Here is a 23,394-nt window from a genome sequence, read left to right on the forward strand (position 1 = left end):
AAAATTAAAGTAGACGATCCCCATTTGCGCAGAAATGTTAAAGAATCCTTTAGGATCGTCACAAACTTGTGTCTTGAATAATAATTGCCAAAAAATGATTATAACAACATTTCGGTTAGAAATCAAAAATCCCTAAACTAAAAAACAAACAATGACATGGGCGACTCGTGAAGGTAATCTTTTACATTAAAATCGCTTGAAGTTTTCAACATTTATTTCACTTGGTTAAAAAAATTAAAATGAATAAAATAGTAAGTCAAGTCACCCAGGTACTAACATGTCGAAGAAGAAGTTGCCAGTTCCAGTGGCGTAGTTACGACACAATAAACTTGAATCGGGTGTTCGGGCGGGAAAGCCCTAACCTCAAAAAATACAAACGCGTTAGAAATTTGTAAATTTATTTACACAAATCTATAATACAAAACAAATACACCTTATTTACAGCTGTTGCAACGAAATATACATATGTACAAAACTGCAACCATCCTAAATAAATAGATACACAAACAATGGGAGAAGCCCCGCACGTGTAAAACAAGAAATAAATAAGAACAGGACTAGGAATTAAAATTAACGAGATTGTAATCTTTCCATTCAGTCGCTTGAAAAAAATATCACAAAAACCCCATTTAATTTCACAGAAATTAAACCTCACCCTTTCAAGTCTAAGTTTTTGCTATAATTGACTGAATCCCCAACTCAAAAACACTCTTATCAAAAACTTTATTTATATTTTCCCAGAGAACATTAATTATGATGCTGCGCTTTTCGCTTTCTGTTAGCCAGCATGTCGTAGAACGGATTATGGCTAATACTCTGTTTCAATCGTTGCATCCACTCGTTCTTTTCTTCTTCGCTACTCGCCGACATCCTATACACTGTATGTTTACCCTCGACCACTTTCCCTTCAGAGTCCGTCTTACATGCTTTGATAAAGTCCGCCCCGCCACTCGCGTACAACTCGAAACAATGCTGTTTTTGACGGTCCGTGCACTCTCTCACTGATATGTTTTCCAAGGGGATTATACCCCGAGGCTCCTTATCTGTCGTATATTCGAAATAATACAGGCAATTGTCGTTCAGGATGAACCAGCGCCGCTTCCAACTCTTGTAACGACCCCCTTGCTTCCACAGCCACCCTTCCTTGTCCGGGTTAAAGAACGTGTGCATCAGGTCGTTGCCGTCGTCCTCCGGGATCTTAAAAGGCTCGGCCTTGATGCTGTCGTACAAACCCTACAAGAGAAAACCACAAATGTAACGTCCACTCCTCGAATTAATTAATACTAGCCCTTACCACTAGTAATTCCCTCGGCAGATCCTGTCCCTGGTTAATCCCTCTGTTCATATTAATAAACTGTTCGATCGTGGGTTTATCTTTGACGCTGGGATTATGTAAACTCGTATTAAGCATAATAATCGCGAACGAAAGCACGTAACAAGTATCGGAATTCTCGAAAATGTTATTTTCCCCCTGGCAGTCGCAGTATCGTTTCGCGAAACATTCCATCATCCTATCGATCTTCTGTGCTTCCCCTGGCAGCCGAAAACTCCACAAGAACTGCCTCAAGGCTTGGACTAGTATGAGATCAGTGAAATCGTGGAGATCGACGAATGCCTGGAGGACTTTTTCGTTGAAGTCGTTCTTCTCGCCGAGGTAGTCGCCGATGGCCGTCTTATTCAAACCTTCGCCTTTGTGAAGGAACTGTGCGACGCTCTCCGGCGTGTTCTGCAAAAGCCCCTTTTCGATCAGGTACTCGATGCCCTTCTTCGGGTCCATATTGAACTTCTTGCGGCCTATCGACATCATTTTGGTCTTGTTGCTGTTCTTGCCGTCCTCGCCGGAGTCGAGCGACTCCATCTCGGAGACGACCTCCACGAGCTCATCTTTGAGGTGCTGCAAAAAAACGCCACGTTAATACAACCTTACTTGCTGTAGCCGCTCTTGTGTATTTTTCGGAGTGAGACAAGGTGGTGGCCACTCGTTATTCTTAGATCTCTGCAACGACGTTAAAATGCACAAGAGCGCCTCCACGTCAAGCTCGCTCGCTGCTAAACAGTGTTAAAAGCGCATTAGCGTATTACAAAAACCAAAATCTCGAAAATTCTTCGAAACCTGCTTACTCAGTGGCGGATTGGGAATGCGCAACCCACAATTTACAAACATTTAGTGTCGCATTGTGATTACATTGCGGTCGACGAGGGTATCCACCTAGACATGCAATTCCCTTGAAACTATTTGCTTTTCGTTTTTTTAGATCGACCACACGTAAATACCGCAAGGAACAGTTACACACGTAATAAAACATTTAAATGTATACGAGCGAGTTATCGAGGAGAGCATGCAAATATGAGGCTTTTAGAGAACGTGAGTGGTTAGAATGTGAACGTCTCGACCGACGCGTCATAATAAAGTACACGGAGTGAGAATCAATTTTGCGAGCGAGTTTTACGACCGTTGGACGTGTGTCGGCCGTGGATAATAAAAGACGAAATTGTCCGTGAAGTATGCGGATTTTATAATTTCGGGATCGGGATTGGGAGACGGCTGACGGATGAGTTGGGAATGCGGGAAGGGAGGGGGAAGTGGCAGGTGCTAAATTAGGGTTACAGGGACGTCGTTACATTCAGGGTCTGTCTAGTTGTCAATAAGACTTGTCAATTAGATCTAATCAATTCGAGCAATTTAAGACGGCCATGGTAACTGTTAAAATTATTTGAGTTTAAATATTCCAAATTTACATTTAGAATAGTCCACACAATAAAACTGGAATATAGTTTTATGCAATATGATAGACAATCTTTGAAATAGTTGAACGAATCTCAGGGATTTTTCTGTGTATTGTTTTTGAAGTACGTAATTTGAAATAATCTCGGGGACTCCTTGTATCTGGTATTTCAAGTAATTTTAAAGAATTTTGGGGATCTCTTATTTTGTTTTTGAAGTACATAATTTGAATGAATCTCGCGAGTCCGTGATGGTAGAAGATTGTATTTAAATTACTAACTTTGGGCTTACGGGTGAAATTAACAAATAGAATTTTAAACCGGGTGTTAAAATTTGTAAATTTACATAATCGCAACCACATTACTTAAGAATTTACCAATATAAAAAATTGAAAAAACATAAATCTCCATTATTGTCTAATGCAAATCAAAGTAATAAATCTTGGTTGTCAAGTCTGTAAATTTACATTTGTAATATTCCAACAATTACCAACCTAAACCAGTTTATCACCGTTTCTGGTAAGTACATCCGTCACAATAGCGATCTAGTGCGATCCAAACCGCTCTAATTACTTTGACACGAACTCGTCAAAATCGAAAAAAAAAAATCCATTCTTCCATAAACACGGCCAAGCTCTTTCTCAGGTTACAGCAGGTCAGCGATAGGCTTTTTCCAATAAACAATTTTGTTTACGCCAATTGCAAGACCCGTGTTTTTGCCCGAACTGTAACCCCGAAAAAACCTTGCGAAGGTCGAATAAATTCTAATTATCAAGACACGCTAAAAATTTACACGACACACATAAGAATCTTGATAATACCTCTCGACGACACGAATCGTGAATTGCACAAACATCTCTAATTGTTCTAAATGAACCTTGACGCGACCTTGCATATTTGATTCATCGACGAATACCGAAATTCGAAAAAACCCAAAAACGGGACAAATAAATCGAGCTCGAGGGCCGAATTCTTTCTGGCACCAAGACAAATCAACAGACTGGTAGTTAATAGTTTGTAATGGCAACATAATGTGCTTTTAATACGTCAATAGAGTAAAAATAGCGTTCTCCGAAGCGCGCTTTTGGTGAAGTATCCGAAAAATCCGCCACTGGTACTCAAATTGGCAGCAAGCGTACAAAGTTCAATAAACCACAAAGTTAGTGCTACGCAATTAGATAAATAAATAAAAGAAAAAAAAATCGAAGCAAACAAAATCTCCTTAATTCACTCGTCCTTACCCCAGAAGAGCACGAACAACAACAAGGGAACAAACCGTAAACAATGTACGAGGCACAAACACGCACACACGAACACATGAGAGGACGGAGGAACTACAGCAAAAGAGAAAAACTGTAAAAAAATACCACATAACAATTGGTTGAAACGAGAGAATGCTCTTCACGGGTGCGTTGCTGGCGATTGATTAAAATGGGAGAGCTATTATGTGGATCGCGTTACGTCACATTAACACAAAAAAAATTTCATAATCCAAAATCAAGACCGTGCAAACCACGAAAAAAGCGACACCCATCGATCAAGCGCTAATAGGATCTCGGAAGGAAAAAAACTTGTTTATGTTTTAATTTAGTGCCGCTTTTCGATAGTAATGGCAGTTTTGATTGGTTGATGAGCAGCTGTTCGACGCGCCCAATTAGGATGTGCGTGCGGCGTGAAGTCGGCATTCTTGTGACATTTTTGACGAAAAAACGGGAAAACGACGACAGGTGGTCGGGGTAACGTTATACGGTTTTAATAATGGCAGGTGTGCACGTGCATAATTCGGACGATGCGATGGGTCGAAACGGGAAGGATCGCAGGCGGCTGCGGGTGCGGACGTCACGGTGGCCGAGACGTCATCGAGGGCCAATATCGGGCGAACGACCGGGGGTGGAGGTCGAACGTTTCTCACCAGGTGTGACGATTTTTGGAGGTTTGTTAAAGGTACGACATGACGTCAAACGGTCAAATGTCAGGTTGTGTTTGGCATTCACACTTTATAGCAGCGTCATTTTTACATTCATTTTCGTAATGTTCTACTATAAATTGGTTGCAAATTGTTTACAGCTCGGGATCATAATTAAAAGCAGTGTCAAATCAAATTTCATAAAATTTATCCTGGAAATATGAACATGAGCAGATTTAGACAATAGGGATATTATTTTGACGATGTAGAAACTGATTACTAATATCGTTCTATGATGTCTCAATTTACATATCATGTTTTTAAAATTAGCGATCAAGTGTAAATTTGTCAAAACATTGTATTTTTTTTTGTTTAAATTTAGACATACCACTCGCTTCTCAAGTAGGAATTTAATTTCTTTATGATATAAGTTAAAATATAGATATGTGTGGATTTTAAACTACTAAGTTTTTCATATTTTTTTAATTACGTTATCAATCAATCAGAAAAATTTAGTGGTTGAATGTTTTGTAACCTAAATTATTGTAAGAAGTGGCTGAAGAAAAGGGTTAAAAGGTTGAAATATCGAAATCGGTCCCACGAATAAATAAATAAAATAGGTATGTACATATGTATACGTAAATAATAAAATTTGGCAGGTGCTGAGAAAAAAAAAACACGAAAAAACCTAACCTAAAAAATCAAAAAAGAATCCATCGAATATGGGACAAAATCTGTAGAGCAAAAAAATGTCAAGAAAAAAGCAACCAAAAAAGAAGGACCACGAAAAATGCAATTAAAAATCGGTAACAAATAAAAGTAAAAAACGGAACAAAAAATGGAAAAAAAAACAGCCGAGACTACAAAAAGGAACGATAAAAAACCGATAAAAACAACGAAAAGAAAAACGTGACAACAAAAGGACTGAAATAAATGTCAAAAAAAAAGAAAAACAAAAAAGATTCTAAAAAAAGGGGAGTGAAAACGCAACAAAAAAGCCAACAAAAAATCAGTAAGAAAAAAAAGCGAAAAACGTAGAAAAAAAGAGACTACACACAATCGAAACGAAACAAAAGGATTATAAAAACGACAAAAAAAGACCACAAAAAATGCGGTAAAAACGAGGAGGAAAACACGACAAAAAATGAAAAACGATAAAAATGCGATGAAACCAACGAAAAAAATTGGGACAAAAAGGTGATAAAAAAACGAGAAAAAAAAAACGAAAAAAAGCGATTTGAAGAAGGATAATAAAGACCATAAAAATGCAACAAAAAATTATGAGGAAAAACACTACTAAAAAACGAGAGGTGGGAATTAAAAAAAAAAAAAAAACGCAAAGAAAAGCAATAAAACAAGGCGCATAAAAAAGTATCACAAGAAAGAAATGAAAATTCAGAATTTCTACGGTGTTTGTTAAATGATAAACACATTGGACTTTGTAATTAATTGTTATGCAAGTATGTAGTGAGATCAGCGTCAGAGAAAACAAAAAAAAATGTACAAATAAACTTGAACTATAAATTTCGTGGTCTTAATTTTTTCCAATTAGATACGCTTAAAAAAATATCTTCAAATGAATCTACTGTAAACATTTCAGATAACACTTTTTTTTCAATTAAAGTGTAAACATGTGCAAGTCGATTTGCAATCAAAAAGTTCACTGGATCTTCTATATTTGTCAACAGAGCTGTGACGTTACGACACCATAAAGGAATTGATGTCTTATCTTGTTAGTTACGTCTCAATCTTTGTGAAAAATAAAGCTCCGACTGTCAAACTTAATTAAAAAAAATTCCACTTCCTAAACACAGTACTTTTAACACACAACTCATTCAATTAAACAATCATCGCCAAATTCCAACCACTTTCGTTCCTAGTAATCACGTCCAAACAAAACGTTTCATACAAGTACATCAAAACATTCCTCTTAATCTTATTACGTCTGCCCACTACAGTCAAAACTTCTGACGCCATTAGATAAAACTAATCTGTTTTAATCAAATATTTTTACTAATTTTCTCAGAAGCGCCACCACAGAAAACACAACTTTGCAAACATTACGCCACTCTGTAAATTACTCACTCCGTACATCTGCAACGCATCACTCACACACATTTTCCCCAAAACAAAACAAATCGCAGCAACGGTGCTAACTTCATTAGTGACATATTCTGGATAAAGCACATTAACAGCAGCGATTCCCAGGTCGTTCACAGCGAAAATAAATAAAGCAAGCCGACTTCCGTAAATTATACCCTGAACTACACCTAGCGTTAACAATGCAGACGCTAAGTAGATTTCGCAGTTCGAACTAGCGTAATTTGCGCATAAATTGCGCATGGAGAAACGGAAACGAGACGATTAATAGGAAAATGAGGATTAGCGGAGGATGCGGGACAGGTGATGAGGAGAAATTAATTAATTTTTTACTCAAGGGTCTTAAATGTGTTATTTTAAAGCAAATGGATTCATTTGCACAGACCGCGACGCAAAATTGAAAACGAAGTACGATTTTCATTTTTGCGTGGGCACGAACCCCGAGTGTTCGGACCACAAGAAATTGAACCAATCTTACATCGTGTCGACGTATGTACAAATTAGTTCCCAAAACGTCCTCTGTTAAACTTTCGTGTGGCGCTTGTGAAGGTACTCGCCACAACACAAACATGCAGAGAGAATGACTCGAAATTCCTTTCATTCAATTCCTGTAAACACTTAATGCATGCAGAAATGCTGCCGTTTCGAATATTAAACAGAATGAATAATTCAAGTGACTCCTGCATGTATTAAGTCTCACCACCCCTAGGAGTGAAAAACATGGTCGTACCAAAGCCCTGACGGCAGAGAGCGTCGTCAAATCCCAGGCACTCTTCGAAGTCGCTTCAGTCTTGTGATTCCTGCCCTTTTTCGTACGCTTCAACGAGGAAAACCAGCTGGCCACATTGTGAGTGGTACTGGTGACCGAACCCTTTCGTTCACGGCCTAAAGTAGTGTACTGCATTTTATCATGGCACTGTCACTCGTTTCAAAATATTCACACTTCTTCGGCGAAACGCTACTTAGTCGATTTCATCTTGACACTTGGAAATTTTTTTGACGGCACGCCTGAAACGTCACAAATTGGAAACCCGTCGATCACGAAACTGCGACTGTGCTCGATCTGCTCACATACGCTTAATTTATTTGAAAAAATAAATAACGATAATAGGAAAATAAACAGCGATATAACGAGACACGTTCTGCCAATGATGGGTAATGGACTTAAACCACTTGTGCGCATTGTTGGCGCGGCTAAATTTAGAGGCAATTTCGGCTGTTTGGACTTGTTGCGCGGAGGCTATTTTCGTTGGGTCAGGTTAGTGAGTTTCGGGATGGAATTTCGATCGGTTTAAATGTGCGAAATCGCGATGAACGGATGTGTTTATTTTTATCGGCGAGTCGGAAAAGATGCTAAAATAAGACAACTTTCGCGTGTAGATGGGGGAGCTTGCGTGATGGCCAGACATCTGCTGGAAACCTGTTGGTTTCGTACTTCAATTTAGTTACGAGGCTCTGTTATGTTTTGTGTTGAACTTGTCTCGAGACTAAAAAAAAGTGTGTTAGTTATCATTTCTTAGAGAAACGATAAGCACGAGGAAAAATAAAGAAGACTTGTTTATTGTTTTTGCCATGTTTTGTGAATTTTTCCGTTGGTTTTTTTCACGGCAGCGTTATCTTGACGTGGAAAAATGTTGAATTCGTTACATTTTTTTGTAGCGCGGTTTAAATTTTAAACCCACGCCAGCTTGATCAATTTTCTGATTTCCAAAAAGTGTTGCATGTATCACTATGCAGTAATGAAGATTAAAATACCACAAACAATGAGATAAGATTCAACATAATCTGACATACAGATTTGTAACTCTCTATGATAATAACTTTTTTAGTTCTCAAATCCAAACATTATTATTAAGTAATAAAGATACAGAGAGGACCCAAGTCCTATAAACTGTATAACTAATTAAAAATTATATAATTACATAGTGATACTGCGAAAAAATTCAAGAACTTATCAGGTCAGGTCAGGTCAGATCTAACGTCTCACACTCAGTTAATGAAGTATTTCCGATTAGACGGCGCTTTAAGTGCTGATTAATATAGCGTTAAAATTGTAGATATCGCTTTTCAAAATTTCGCACTTTCGCAATTCGACGAATGTTTAAAAAAACAAAAATCAGTTGGATTTTGAGCACCAATTCAGAACAGTTTTGTCGTAGTTAAGTCGCCGGAATTCTCACTTGTTTATTTTTAAAACAATGGCCGACAGTTTACGTTCAGCAAAGTTAGGAAACCATTTGACTGAAAGTGTGTATTTTGATGTTTGTTTTGAAAGTCTTCGTGAATTTTGACAAAGAGGAAAAGACAGAAGAGAATGTTATTGTGTAGATCAAAGTTTGCTTGATGATTTAACTGAGTCGTTAAAAGGTCTTGTTAGTAATTACTTAAGTATGAAGAAATTGTAAATGTTATTTTAATGTTTATATGGTCGTTTTTGACGTGATTAGTTTTGTACACAAATATAGAAAGTGAATTGTCAACGATTCAGCGTTGTATAAAATATTCGACACGAATAAGACGAACTTGTTTGATAACGTTTCCTTCAAAATGACAAAACCGGATGAGGCATATATCAAGGTTAACAAAACTTGCGTGAGTTCTTATGGTTTTCTTTAGTTACGGAAAGACTGAGGGTTTTTGTACTCGAGTAATTCATTAGAGATATGTTTGGATCTTAAACGTAAAAGGTAATGGGTTGTCGACTCTTACTTTTTCAAGAGATATTGTAGCACTAAAAAAGTGCCTACTGGAGATCATTGTCAACTCTTGATTAATTATTAAAATAAATTGCCTCATTCACAATTTTCTTTGAGTTCTTTTTGTTATGTAATTCTAAAAACTATGAGCGCATTGAGGAACCGTAAGGATAGATTCATATTTTGCATATTTGAGAGAGGATTTATTAGGAAAAAGTTTGGCATGGTGCCATCAATTTTTTAGGAGGAGATAAACGAATAAATTTTGAATAACAATTGACCATGAGTACGATAACCATAAAATGTTTGCTGGATTTCAGAGAGCACTTGGCTTTGCAGTTTCAAAGTTATTTTGCAAATTTTATTTTTTTTTAAGACAACCATTTTAAGTTATATATTGTGGATACTTGATGGTTGTCATGAAACCTGGTTGACGAAGTTGGTTTGTGCTTTTTTGGAAAGTTTCGAAGACAGTATTATTTGTGATACTTATACTGATAAAATAAAATATCTGCATTTTTCACTGCAATTTCAAAACCTGCTCGAAAAAATCGTGGCACGTCATTTCGTATTACGAACGACTGAAGTACGCAGCCTTGACGTCTGTGAAACCCCACAAAATTTCACAATATTCCGGAGAACGATTAAGGGACTTTCCACCTTGGCTTCAACTCGCACGAACCATCACATCGATCAAAAACCGAGAACGTAACGCTCATGCCGCCCGTAATAAATGGAACACCTCTCAAATTCTTCCAACTTCCTCGAAACCCGCATCCAATATTACTTAATTATATAACATTGATCATTATCTAACCGGTAAGCTCAAACCGTCTAAACACACACAATGCAACTCCATGCAATTTAAACAAAATGACGCTTACGTAAACCTTTTTATAACGTTTGAATCCGTAAAAGTAGTGCAGTGCTTAATAGAGTGAGTCAAGGACGGAACTAATTAAACTCTTCACGACTCATTGAAAGAACGATTTCCGCGACGAAAGCATAACGGAAGACTTTTTCTATCCCATCGACTTCTGCGGTTTCTACCTGCAGAGCAACCTTGAAATCTTGCTATCAAAAAAAAATCATCGATAGATTTTCAGTGCACGCCTCAGGGACGTCTTCAATCCTTGACACTTCGATTTATTAAATCTAAATTGCTCCTCTGGCAATCCTCCAACTACACACTAAATGTTCGCTTTTCGGAACGAAATTAGGGGTTAGCGTTGATGAAGAAGTAAACAAGCGAGAACCTTGCCAACAAAGCCTGCATTCATAATGCGAATCCAGTTGCATTATCGATTCACGACGAACGAAAAAATGGTTACGGGAGCTGCACACAATAAATGGTCTTTGTATGGTTCTCGCCCAAATCGGTACAAAGATTCATTGTCTGCTTATTCCAAAACAAAGAAGGCAAGTTAGGATTGTTTCGGCTTTAATTGGACTAAAACGAAACTGTGGCAGCAAAAGGATCAATTAAGTGAAAGCTCTAGGGATTAATTAAAATATGAAACTTCGTCATTTCCACGTAGATATCAAGCTCAGATCGAAATCAACCGAAATATTTGTGTTAGTTGAGTGACTCATCCCTACGGAAACACAGATGTGAACTTCTTGACATTTAAATTGTGTGTAACCGTCTTTGTTTTTCGAAGATAAGTAATGTAGATCGAGAGTCGCTTCCCTTCGTAGCAAAAACCAAGACTTGAAACGAAGGATATATGTATTAGAAAGCGAACACTCAAAAACTTGTTCCTTTTTCAAAAATCCGAACCATCCAATCATCTTGAAAGTGAACACGGCGTAAAAATGCCGCTTTTACTTCTGACATGCAAACTAATCTAGCGGCGTCTCAATTCCGACAAAAACTTCTTATTTCTGCATTTTCTCTCGGTCGCAATGAGCTTTTAACTATCGAATAAGTCATTAATTCGACGCCATCGCTCCTCACCCTCTTTAAAGCTTCTTAGCGCGCTAGAAAGCCTTATTTATTCGCTCAATGGCGCCTCTGCATTTCCTCTCATTTATGGACGTTTGCGTTCGATATTTATTAGAAATTTGTAAGAATTTTAACATTGATTCTGCAAATAAATCCACCGTGTGTAAACAAAGCAAATTCGGTGATGTTCGCATACGTTTAATGCAATTATTACAATCAACACTACTATTATTATTTTTGCGAAAATATATAATTTTTCACTTTAGACGATGGAATCACAATTGTGAAGCAGTCAAAATATGGAATTTGAAATTTTTCACGTTCCTAAATCGTATCCCAAAAAACGCATTTCTTGTGGTGCAATCGCTTCGCGAAAATTCATCGAGCTTCGCTCCGACTCCTGGCCTTTAATCACAATCAACACTATTATTATTAGTGTGTGGCCAACCTCAAGATTTCGAAATTTTTGGCGTCAGATCTGTGTCTGTTCAGTCTTCATTAGCAATAGTTTATAATTTGAGTCGCATTCGTTCGGCGCTTCCCAATTAACTCGCGATTTTTAGACCCGCTTCAAAGCCCCACTCGTTTCCGCGATTCCTTTTGATCCGAACTTTTAACTACCCGATACGTCATTAACTAGACGCCGATTCCCCTCGTCCCGTCGACGCCCTCGCCGCCCGCCCGTCGTCATTCGCAACCCCCATTTGTCCGTCCAGTGGCGTTCCATTTTTTCCTCTTGGGTCGTTCTTTATTTATTATTCCGCATTCCGATTCGTTCGGGTCGTAAACATACGCAAAGCAAAGTTCTGCGACGTCGACCGTCTGCTGACCACTTCGCGATCGATTTTGCCTTTAAAAAAAATCTTCCTTTCTCTTTTCGTCTTTTCGTGTTTCTATTCCCGTTTTATTATTTTTAGGCGGCATTTATCGCCGTCCTACTCCGTCTATATCTGCACGTTTATGCGCCCGTTTCGCCAGTTATTTTTGATCGAACTTCACATTGTATTGGTAAATGCATGCCGTATTTTTAGACGGTCCGTTTTCGAGAGCGCTTATGTCACTGCTTGCGATTTTGGCAATGGGCCGAAACCGACAACAGGAAGAAGAAACACGTCGATAATACGACAGAGAATATTTTTGTGGGGCTTGAAGTCCGTCCAAACGGGTCATCGAGAAGTGGAGCCAAAATTATGACAGTAGTATACAGCTGCATGCTTACGTTTACCCATTTTGAATTAAAAATTCATCAGTCACCCCAGTAATGCGAACGGGGATCGTCGATTTTCGACGAAAGCGGTCTCCAGCAGGACGTCTAGACTTAATAACGCCTAATGACAACTTCTACCTCGGATAACGAGCCAGCAAATTACTATCGAAATATCCAGCGCTTCCGCTCCCCGAATTCCAATTCCGCAGACCACGAACGTGGAAACGTCGAGAAAAAAATACTCCCAAGAGTGAGCATTGTGGGAAACGTCCATGCGAAAATTCGACGACTTTCGCGTTCATTTAGCACCTTTACCACAATCAACACTATTATTATTCGAGCGAAAGTATCTTTTTTGCATTTTTCATATAACCACCAGCTTTGGACTACATTTGGACTAAAAGTTTGAATTTTAGTTCAAATCGGTGCACTCAATGACCAATTAGTAGCTTCATCTAAATGGTGCATCGTCAATTTGGTCGGTACGTGTTTGTGTTTGTTTTCTGGTAGCCACTGACCTACAGGTGAAAATTTATTTTGAATTTTATCACAATTACTATTATTTTTGATTTTTTTTTATTTTCCAAATTTCACTGTTTCATTTTGCACACGTCGCCCGCCAATAGTTTAAAATTTGGCCGACATTTTCGCCTTTCCAAACGCGCCGCCAGGTCTCCGCTCCCCGAATTCCATTCCGTTCCATTTCTACCACCTTTCAAACGTAATAACCACTAAAAAAACCATTTCCAAAGACACGTACGCGGTAAGTAATCTCGATGGCTGCGGGCAAGGCAGACTGGTTGGTTGTCTTATTACCGCCGATCACATTTTATTTCGTTCCACAATGTATCGCGTTCCTTTCATCGGAGGGCGGCCTGTTGCGTCCCTTTATCATCAATTAGGGTTATTAAATTATGAGGGTGCGATGTTTACCAGATCGATAGGGTAGTGTCCGAGGGGGCGAAATTTCCGTTTGCGTATACACACATGCGAGAGGTGAAATTTCAGCCGCTTTCGGAAACACAAGAACAAAAGATAATTATTTAGAATGGTGAGAATCGCGCGTTTTTCTCACAGTGTCGCGAACTGGATCGCTAAATTAGCCTCGTTTTTCTTTGTTTTTTTTTCGAGCCGCGGAAAACCGACAACGATGCGGATCTTTGTCGTTACGTCAGGTGTAAATTCCTTGACGGTTTTATCATACTTTAATTAGGCGAGGATGTGTTATTTGTGTTCAGATTCGCAGGAATTGTGTTATTATGGTTGTTTGGATTGGTGTAAACAAGGTGAGAGGCGAGAACGCGGTCACTTTCGTGCCGGTTTGAGGGTGCCATCACCATCAACACTATTATTATTGTTTTGGTAAAAAGTGGATTTTTGCACTTTTCGCTGCACGAACGTGTAGGTGAACACACTGTGCGTCCAAGTTTGATTTTTGACGCTGTTAGAACAATCAGTACTACTATTATTATTATTGTTATAGTAAAAATGACATTTTAGCACTTTTGCCAACCGAATCATAATTGTGGATTCAAAGTGTGTACACAACCACTCATGCTCATGCAAAATTTCATCAAGTTTCGTCATTGTTTAAGGTCCTTATTACCATTAGCATTATTATTATTTGTGTGTGGTCAAGGTGAATTTTCGAAATTTTTTGCGCCAAATTTGCGTACGGGCACCTTTCCCTAGCGATAGTTTACGAGTTGATTCATGCTCTTTCATCGCATACTAATCAAATCAAGACTTCGAAAACCGCTCAGTTCGCTTCCCGAAACCGCACTGACTCATAATTACTTAACAAATTAATGAATAACGAAGAAGTGTCACCTCCTAATCGACGGAAATTCTCGAGATGACTCCAAAGGTCGCGTTGCGACCTCTTCTACACCCGGATTAGCAGCATCTTATTTTCCTACTCTACCTTTGCGCAAACAATTTGCATAAGGATTAAAGCACCGAGACAAAATTAGTCCATTACTCATTCAAATTATTCGATATGACATAATCCCGTCTTAATAGCCGCCAATAAATCATGTGAGCAGATAACACCCGTCAATTCGACAATCACCAATTACCTTTTCGTCTCTTTGTTATCGAACCGTATCACATGTATTAAGGCACACTACGTACACTGAACGCACGCCGCACTTCCACAACAACGTCCCACCTTATCGCCTATTCGAGCAAAACTGAGCGTCGTTTCGTTCCGGAGTTGGGTCGACTCGACACTCCTCGCCGACACGTGATCGGTCGAAAATCGCGGAGCACGCAGGAGGCCTTCGCCAAGGATGACCGCTCTTCGAGCGTCCGCTGATTTTTTGCTAGCGCATCCGGAAGGAAAAGACGTAAATCTAGTCCTACCAGCGCAAACAAGCCGATTCATTACCGTCAACACTATTATTATTTTTTCGACGACTGTGTGTTTCTATGACCCCTCGAAGTATTACACGTGCGAACGAGCTCTCTCCGTCGTGTTTTCGCCGTGTTATCACCGTCACTATTATTATTATTACTTTGGTCGAGTTGCGGTTTTCGTTGTTTTTTCGACAGTGATATTTCTGTTGGGTCTTTGTTAGTCATAATATGCGAAAATCCGCATGTTAAGTTTGATGGATTATGAATAAGAGCAGCGGACAGTCGTTTTATAGTTTTATTAAATAAATAACAAGTGTGTTCTAGAGCGAGTATGATATTATGACCGTTAGGTCCAGATATTGAATATAAAGACTATGTTAACCGCTTGAAGAGTGCTTGAAGAGTGAATGATGAATAGTGAATGAATGATGTTCCCTGTGTTTCAAGGTGGTGGTGGCCCTGGCTCCCACCCTTACGGGTGGAGAGGGGTGAAACAGGTCCCCGCCAGAGGCACTAACATACCCCCCGCCTTGAAACAATTACATTGTTTTAATACCAAATAATAGAATGTTAGAGTGATAACATGATATCATAATGATCAATTGAGAATACATGAGTAAGATTTACTACAATTAACATTGTATAGAATGGATTAACAGTGATTATACAATATGGGCAGTAAACTAAGAATAGCGATTTACAACAAGTTGCCCACATACAATAAGAATGAATGTAATTTATAGGTACTTGGAATACACCTGAAAGAGAGATTTACAACTCTTTATCAGGTACAATACGAGTGGACAAACTTTATTTACAATAGTGTGTATGTAATGAGTTAACAGATAACCAGAACCCGAATTAGTAAATGGAGATGCCGTTTCCGAATTGGCGCACTTTATGATGCAATTTCGACACTGCACAAACACTATGTGAACAAGATCTTCTTTGCCGCGATGCACTTGCACTATTCGTTGTAATCGCCACTGCAACGGGAGCCGGTTGTCCTCTTTGATCGGTAGTACCAGAGCTCCAGTGCCGGGAACGTTTCTTGAGAGGGTTTGCCACCTGGATCTCCCCTGCAGCGTCGTATGATATTCCGCGGACCAGCGCTTCCAAAAATGTTGGCGACAGGATTCACTCAATTGCCAACGGGAAAGGATGTTGACAGGAAAAGTGCCGTGATTCTTTTCTACTGGAGTTGTCAATGGAGGGCCGACAAGACAATGTCCCGGAGTCAGTGCGGCTAAATTAGTAACGTCGCTGGAAAGCGGCGTCACAGGGTGCGAATTCATGACAGCTTTAATCCTGACCAAAAGCGCATACATCATCTCGTACGTTAGATGGTTGTATCCGATAACGCGCTGGATGTGAGTTTTTACGAATTTAATCCACGCTACCCACAAACCACCAACATTGGGCCCACGCGGGGGGATTAAACTCCATTTGGTATTTTCTGGTTTTAGCTTATTCTGAAATTCTTTCCCTAATAGCAATTCGTTTAGCTTGCGCCTAGTACCTACGAAATTTGTGACGTCGTGAGAGTGAAGCCAAACGCACCGGTACATTTTCGATACGTCGCATGTGAGGACATGAATTAACGTAGTTAAAAGTTCGGGTTGAAAAACGGGGCCGGTTAATAAGTTGTCATTTAGGCTTAAATTGTTTGAGCTAAGATTTGAACGGTCAACAACCTCGCAGAGTTTATTGGAAGAAACATGGAGATTTGAAACACAATTGTGTGGCAGGTAAATAGTATTATTTAACGAATTTTCGTTAAGTACCTTCAGGTGTACAAGGTCTAGGTACTTCCTTAGAAAGACAATAAAACCCTCGGTAAGTTTATGATTACGACCCTCTGCGAACAATAACGGTTGGAGAATCCCTTCTCCGGAATTTCTTAATTGAAGTGGATTTTCGAAATAAGGGACTGTGGAACGACCCAACTTTTCCGAAAAGAGGAGTTTAATTACGAAACGACCATCGGGTGTATGGCCGGTGGTATTTTGAAGAGGGGTTGCACAAAGAGAGGTTTTAAAACCTTTGCTTAATAACCTGCTTCCGGTTTTGACGGTTTCAACTTCCAAGGAATGAGAAATGATTTTGCTCAAACTAATCTTGTGATGATGTGAATTTCTTAAATGCCCAAAACTGCCATTAAGAATCAACTCCAGCGCGGTATTTTGAAGCGCCGGTGGATTTTTCATAATATGATTTTGTATTTTAAGTTCGGCATTTTCTGAATGTTTTTTCTTATCAAGAATTGCTACGATTGACGTATCGATGCTATGAATATGTAATTCCAAAGCCTTGCCCAAATTTTCGGTGATGAATTGAGATTGACTCCCGATGTCCAAGAAAACGCGACATTCTTTTACTTTACCTGATTGGCCCATTACGCGAATCAAACCGGTGGATAAAAGTACACTAGACGGAATAGTTAAATTACATTTCGAGGTGTCTTCAGGATTATCGGAATCCTCATCTGGTTTATTTTTTATTTCATTTTTGGGAAGGTTATTGTTTGTTTCTGCGTGCAAAAGCGTGTGGTGCTTCTTATGACATTGTTTACAATGCCTTGATATGTAACAATTTTTCGCGACATGATTACTTCTTAAACAATTGAAGCAACGATTCATTTTCTTTATTTGTTCCACTCTATCGTTGGGCGTTAAACTTAAAAAAGTTGTACAATTGAATATGTTGTGCATTTGGGAACATATAAAACACGGGATTGATTGATTATTGCTTACTTGTACCTTCTTTGTGTTTGATTTTAATGATTTACCCAAATATTTGGTTTTGGATTCACATTGTTTACCGGTATCCAATAATGAGCTACAATCTTTCAAATTATCTGTATGATTTTTTATTGGAACTAACGCGGTGTCTGATTTTGGATTGGATGTGCTATCTATCTTAGTTTGGGACATGCCCACAGAGTTGCAAGAATTATTATCCGGATGATTTTTCGGTTTGCTTGATATTGAATTTGATAATAATTTGTGAGAATTCGGTATTAACTTATGCGTTTCTGAAATAATGACTTTTTTGTTATCGATAGTTTTATAATTAATGAATAGTGCAGGGGTAAACCGCACCTTAACCGGAGCATCGGTAGTCTTATGAAGTTTAATGGGTTCTCCATTTAGCATGTTGTCCACTTTTATGGGTTTTAGATTTTCACAACGTTTTTCGAGATGAGCATTGTTAGTATTTACATTAAACGAATTCGGGAAAGGAAGATGATACAACAAATCGGCTTTTTTGATTAGAGCAGTATATAATTCCGATAGTTCATGGATATAGCTTTGCACGGGTCCGAGATTATAAACTGCGGGTTTGTTAGATTCTTCGCTACTCGTGTCATCTAAAAATACCACGATTTCCGATTTATGTTCAACTATAAGATTTTGTACGTTCGATTGTACCCGTTTCAAATCTTCCAACCTGCATCTTAACTCGCCTATTTTTTGGTGGTTTGTAACTTCCGAGATGAACTCCGCATGTGAATGTATATCATTAACAAGAACGATAAATTTCCAGAGAGATTTGTTATTCGACATCGTCAGTACGAGAATAATGAACTACGCAAAATGGACAAAACTAAAGCCTACCTGAGTTTCTTGATGAATGACCCTCGATGATTTGCACTGCACTCGCGGCCGTTACCGATTTTTGAATACTTGATGATTTAGGTGGAATGTTGAATTCCAAGCGATGATGATTTATCGAACTACACTTATCACTTATCACTGTTACTGATTTACTGTCGCTGATCCGGCTCGAAGGACCATGTTAAGTTTGATGGATTATGAATAAGAGCAGCGGACAGTCGTTTTATAGTTTTATTAAATAAATAACAAGTGTGTTCTAGAGCGAGTATGATATTATGACCGTTAGGTCCAGATATTGAATATAAAGACTATGTTAACCGCTTGAAGAGTGCTTGAAGAGTGAATGATGAATAGTGAATGAATGATGTTCCCTGTGTTTCAAGGTGGTGGTGGCCCTGGCTCCCACCCTTACGGGTGGAGAGGGGTGAAACAGGTCCCCGCCAGAGGCACTAACACCGCAGTTCCGTTGTATTTTAACCACGGTATCACCATTATTAATATTATTATTTTTTGGGTGAGGTTCGTGATTTTGTTTTTCTGGCGACGGGATTGCGCCAACTTGGAATGAGGGGATGCGAATATGTGAAAATCGTCCTGTTTGGCGGCATTCAGGCCGGCTTATTACCACCAGTATTACTATTATTGTTGTCGTTTGATGCGGCTGATTCAGAGTTTGAAATTTCGCCCACATTTATGAACCTTGGACGCCTTTATTATTACAATTAATATTGCTATTCTTATTCGTCTCGTAAAAATAAATTTTCTACGGGCTGCCTCCGATCCACTTGACGTGATCTCGAGCCGCCAAGAAATCCGATACTTGAGGCATTTCGGGACCAGATGGCCCTCTCTCGAAAAAGCTCCACCAACCATGACCCGCCCTTGCCTCATGATTGACGATTTCCTTCGAGATTTCGAACGCCAAGTGGTCATCGACGGTCTATTTTTGGAAAGTTCGATTTTTTGTTCCCACGGCGCTGGTTCGTGACCTCCCCCTTCAAAAAACCGTCTATCTTTGTCTCAAAAATCGCTACATTCCTGGCGGACGAGATTCTTGGCTTAACGTCAAATGTTTCGCATCACACTTTCCTGTTTGTGAATCAACGAATATTCCGCTTCCGGTTTCGGGTGATAACACAATTTTTCTCTTTGATTGTGGAGCGTCCGGTGGTGTTTGATAGTGATAACGGAATTCGGAAAAGTACAATTGATGATTTGTGCGCTTCGCGTACGTCCAATGAGTGATTAAAATCAGTTTGAAATGGCGAAGATGTAAGTGGTGACCTTTAGGGAAATTTATGGGGGCGGCGTTCGTGGTCTGCTGGTTGGATAAATAGGGTGTTTTTTTAGATGGTTGCGAGTGTTTTCAACCTTTGGAAATGTTAAAAAGCGAGGTGTTGATGTGTTCGAGGTTTCTCAACCCTCATAATGTATTCTGAGTGGGTTTGTTAATGTTTTGGTTATGCTCAAGGCGGAGTGTCGGATTTGGTGTTTTATTAGGGTGGAAGGAATGTCGATGGGTTATTTATTCAAGCACAATTTGCCTTTTGGTGTTGGGTAATTTCATTATTGAAGTTTGGGTTTGGAAAAGATATAAAAGGAATCGTGAATGGTTTTTGTGTTGCTTTGAGTATCGATGCGACAGAAGTATGTGTAATCTAGGCAACCAAACATACATTACTTGATTAATCAATCCCGCATGGATTGAGAGATACCATGTTCATTCATATTCATTCTAGTAAGTGAGCACAACATAAGCAATATTTAATCAATTCATCTCCATTAGATCCCTGGTTAAGTTAGTAAATGGTGTGTGATTTACTGAAGACAATGTTTTTGATTTTATCAATTTAATAAAATAAAATGGGAGGATTTTTTTGTTCTTCTTGCTGTCAAAGTTATCAGATAACCCATATCTTTTTAATAGCAACAAAATTTTTATTAGATCATTATTGAAAAGTGGATAACATTTATACATTAAATATATGCAAGTGTTGTCTGAAGTGCTCCAGGATTTTATCAAGTTTCGATCTCTATCTTTCCATTGATCCGAGGTGTAGCTGAGCCTGAAGAAACGTCAAACATTGACATTTTGACCATTAATTGTGGTGAACAGCCTGTCAAAGATAATCCAGGATTGCAATAAGTGAGGTGTGACTGAGCATACATTAATTTGTGTACGTCTACCGACCACTAATAACAAATAACGCGGTTAAATTCAAATATTTTTGCTTTCATCGTGTTATTTGTATAGTGTGGTCTGAGCATTTTTCCTTGGTACGAGTTTTTAAAATTTTAACATTCTTCGGTTTTTGATCAAACGAAAATTTAAAAATCGAAAAATTGAAAAAATCAAAAATTAAAACATTATATTTAAAATTTATAAAATGAAAATCGAGCAACTACAAGTTTAATATGATTTGAAAAATTAAAATAGAAATAAATTGTTTAATTTTTGCATTTCTCGATGTCTCAATTTTTCTATTTCTCCATTTTTAATTTTTCAATTATTAATTTTATAATCTTTCGATTTTTCAGTTTTGCAATTTTGTAATTTTTCGAAAAGATGCTATATCAAGTCGGTTGAAAGAATTTGCAGTTCCTTTTAGATAGATCATAGATCTATATCTCAACTGAATTATTGATTGTCTATTTATGCATACTGCAAAGACTCAAGAAAGTTTTGATTTGTGACAGGCGACGAATAGAAGTCAATTAAAATATAGGTGGTAAAATTCAAAACCAACTGGATCTACGATCTTATACAATCACCTTGTATTAACTTCTGATGAAATATTTATTAACCGCAGAAAGTGATAAAAACTTATCACAATTCTACTTGATTGAATTTTTTTTTCAGCTAAAATATCTTAAAAAAAACGATTTAGACGAGATTACACCAACGAAAGTATGTATGTATTACGCTTATGACATAAAGCGCCGTCTACCGGCAAGAAGTCCTACTACTTTAGAACCCTCTGTCGCAGCGCCTCTACTGTCTACTGTTTACACCCAATCATTTATCATTCCGAAAATCCATATCTATTTTATTTATAATGCTATACCAACAAACTCTCAAAATATTTACTCTCATCGCAAACAAACAAATCTTGTACAAATTCCAAACCACACCAATTTCGTTAGCACAAACAAAAATCCGTGGCAAACAAGCCAAAAATACACACAAAAAAACCGCGACGTTCTCCTCTCTCGACAATTTAATCAAAAGGCCATTACAACATCCTCTCATCAAGCACCCGATTCCCACTTTCCCAATCCATCAATTACTTCCGCACATAAACTTTTACACAAACCACAAATCTCCCGGACTTTCGTCACCACTTTTTCGGCACTTGTGTTACAGGTGGCGCCATTACAAATGCAACTTGTTATTTACATCACGCAATTTCGAAAACTCGTCACATTTCCGGCCCGAAACTAGTCTAAAACTACCATAAATCCTCGCATGAGTGCAGCATAAATCAAACCCGAATTTAATTAAAAAGGAGCGTCTAAAACAGAAGAGCGCTTTATCGGGGAACCCTGACAGGTGCCCTCGTTCGTCAAAAATGTACGTAATGCCGGAAATTAGCCGACAACACGTCATAGTTAAAGCGTTTGTAATTGAAACGAAAATCGCGAGTTTGGAATTCCTCGAGATAACGCGAATTGCTGTCATTATTGTAATTCTCGGAATTCGTACGATCAACAAAGTACTTGACGTTGATTGTGTAGTTGTGATTCAGCTTCTATTCACGATTTTGTTAATTTAGGGGGCACTCGGACGTGGTTGAATACCCTATATGAAGCCATTGTACCTTGTAATTTTCAACCCACGTACTTATTTTCAATGAGCTCAATAATCTAATAATAGGGGTTATGGGGGTAATTACATTATGTATTGACAAGTTATTCCGGGCTTAATTTCCTGCATGAGAAGACGTTCAAAACCTCAACATGATCACTTTAATTGGGTCAGCTCGCGCGATTCTGCTTTAATCCGTTCTGATTGGTTTAAATTACTCGAATGCCATTAAACACCACACTGTACATTTCCGCACTGCTGTTTACAAATAGCAATAAACATGAAGCAAGCGATTGCAACAACAAACGCGAAAATAAACCTGAAAATAAACGTTTAATCGATTTCCCGGAAGATCGTGTTTATGGGTCAACACCGAATGGAATTAGTAGGCGATTATTAGAGGCACAATGGGTGATTATCACCACTGGGTCAATCGTACTCACTTGTATCTGTAAAAGAAGTTCAGTCTTTCGTCTTCGTATGTCAATGAGGATTTTTTGCTGCTCTGGAGACAAGTCTGCAACAAGCGATCCAAAATAGAATCTTTCCAAAACAAAGAGCTTCGCAGAAGCGAAAAAGCGCCGTTTGAATTATAATTGCGGTAATTATAGCCAGTGAATCAGGGTTTATTGCGGGATTTTCTAATTACATGACCATTCCTAATACGGACCTGATATACTGAAGGCTTCCTGCGTGTGTGCAATTGTTCCCATTGCAAAAAGGTCACTATCAGAGCCGGACTAACATAACCACTTTAACTAATAACGCACCGAACATATTTTAAACTAAAAGTAAATACTGCCGAGGAAGGGACAACAAAGCCGCCATTTTGAATCGTCATTCGTCAACGTTTTTGGCAAGTGACAGGTGTGCGCATGCGCAGATTGCGCAATTAACCGAATTGTTTAAATAAATTGGACAAAGCACAAAATCTTGCAACAATTGCACAACCACAGATTATAAATAATACCGGAAAACAAGTCCGTGCTGGTGGCGGTTTTTTATCGCACGTAAATCGTTATCACCTGTCACTGAT

General features: G+C 38.5%; 1 protein-coding gene across 6 annotated transcripts; it reads right to left on the reverse strand.

Annotated features, from left to right (window-relative positions):
* Nucleotides 1-381: 381 nt before the first annotated feature.
* Nucleotides 382-23,317, reverse strand: Step (steppke). 6 transcript variants are annotated; one of them, XM_064060394.1, is made up of 5 exons: nucleotides 23,029-23,317; nucleotides 22,802-22,875; nucleotides 3,966-4,058; nucleotides 1,295-1,894; nucleotides 382-1,233 (listed from the first exon to the last, which is right to left on the reverse strand). In XM_064060394.1, exons 1-5 carry the CDS (start codon nucleotides 23,069-23,071, stop codon nucleotides 748-750), a joined length of 1,296 nt encoding a protein of 431 aa, XP_063916464.1. In that variant the 5' UTR covers nucleotides 23,072-23,317; the 3' UTR covers nucleotides 382-747. The 6 variants fall into 6 exon arrangements, with proteins under 6 accessions (XP_063916464.1, XP_063916468.1, XP_063916466.1 ...); XM_064060398.1 differs by lacking the exons at nucleotides 22,802-22,875; nucleotides 23,029-23,317 and adding exons at nucleotides 7,461-7,738; nucleotides 14,657-14,775; XM_064060396.1 differs by lacking the exon at nucleotides 3,966-4,058 and having other exon boundaries at nucleotides 23,029-23,305.
* Nucleotides 23,318-23,394: the final 77 nt, after the last annotated feature.

The sequence above is a fragment of the Zophobas morio genome, unplaced genomic scaffold, assembly GCF_036711695.1.
Source record: "Zophobas morio isolate AGI-343-1 ecotype UQ-CSIRO unplaced genomic scaffold, CSIRO_AGI_Zmor_V1 ptg000021l, whole genome shotgun sequence".
Lineage (NCBI taxonomy): Eukaryota > Metazoa > Arthropoda > Insecta > Coleoptera > Tenebrionidae > Zophobas > Zophobas morio.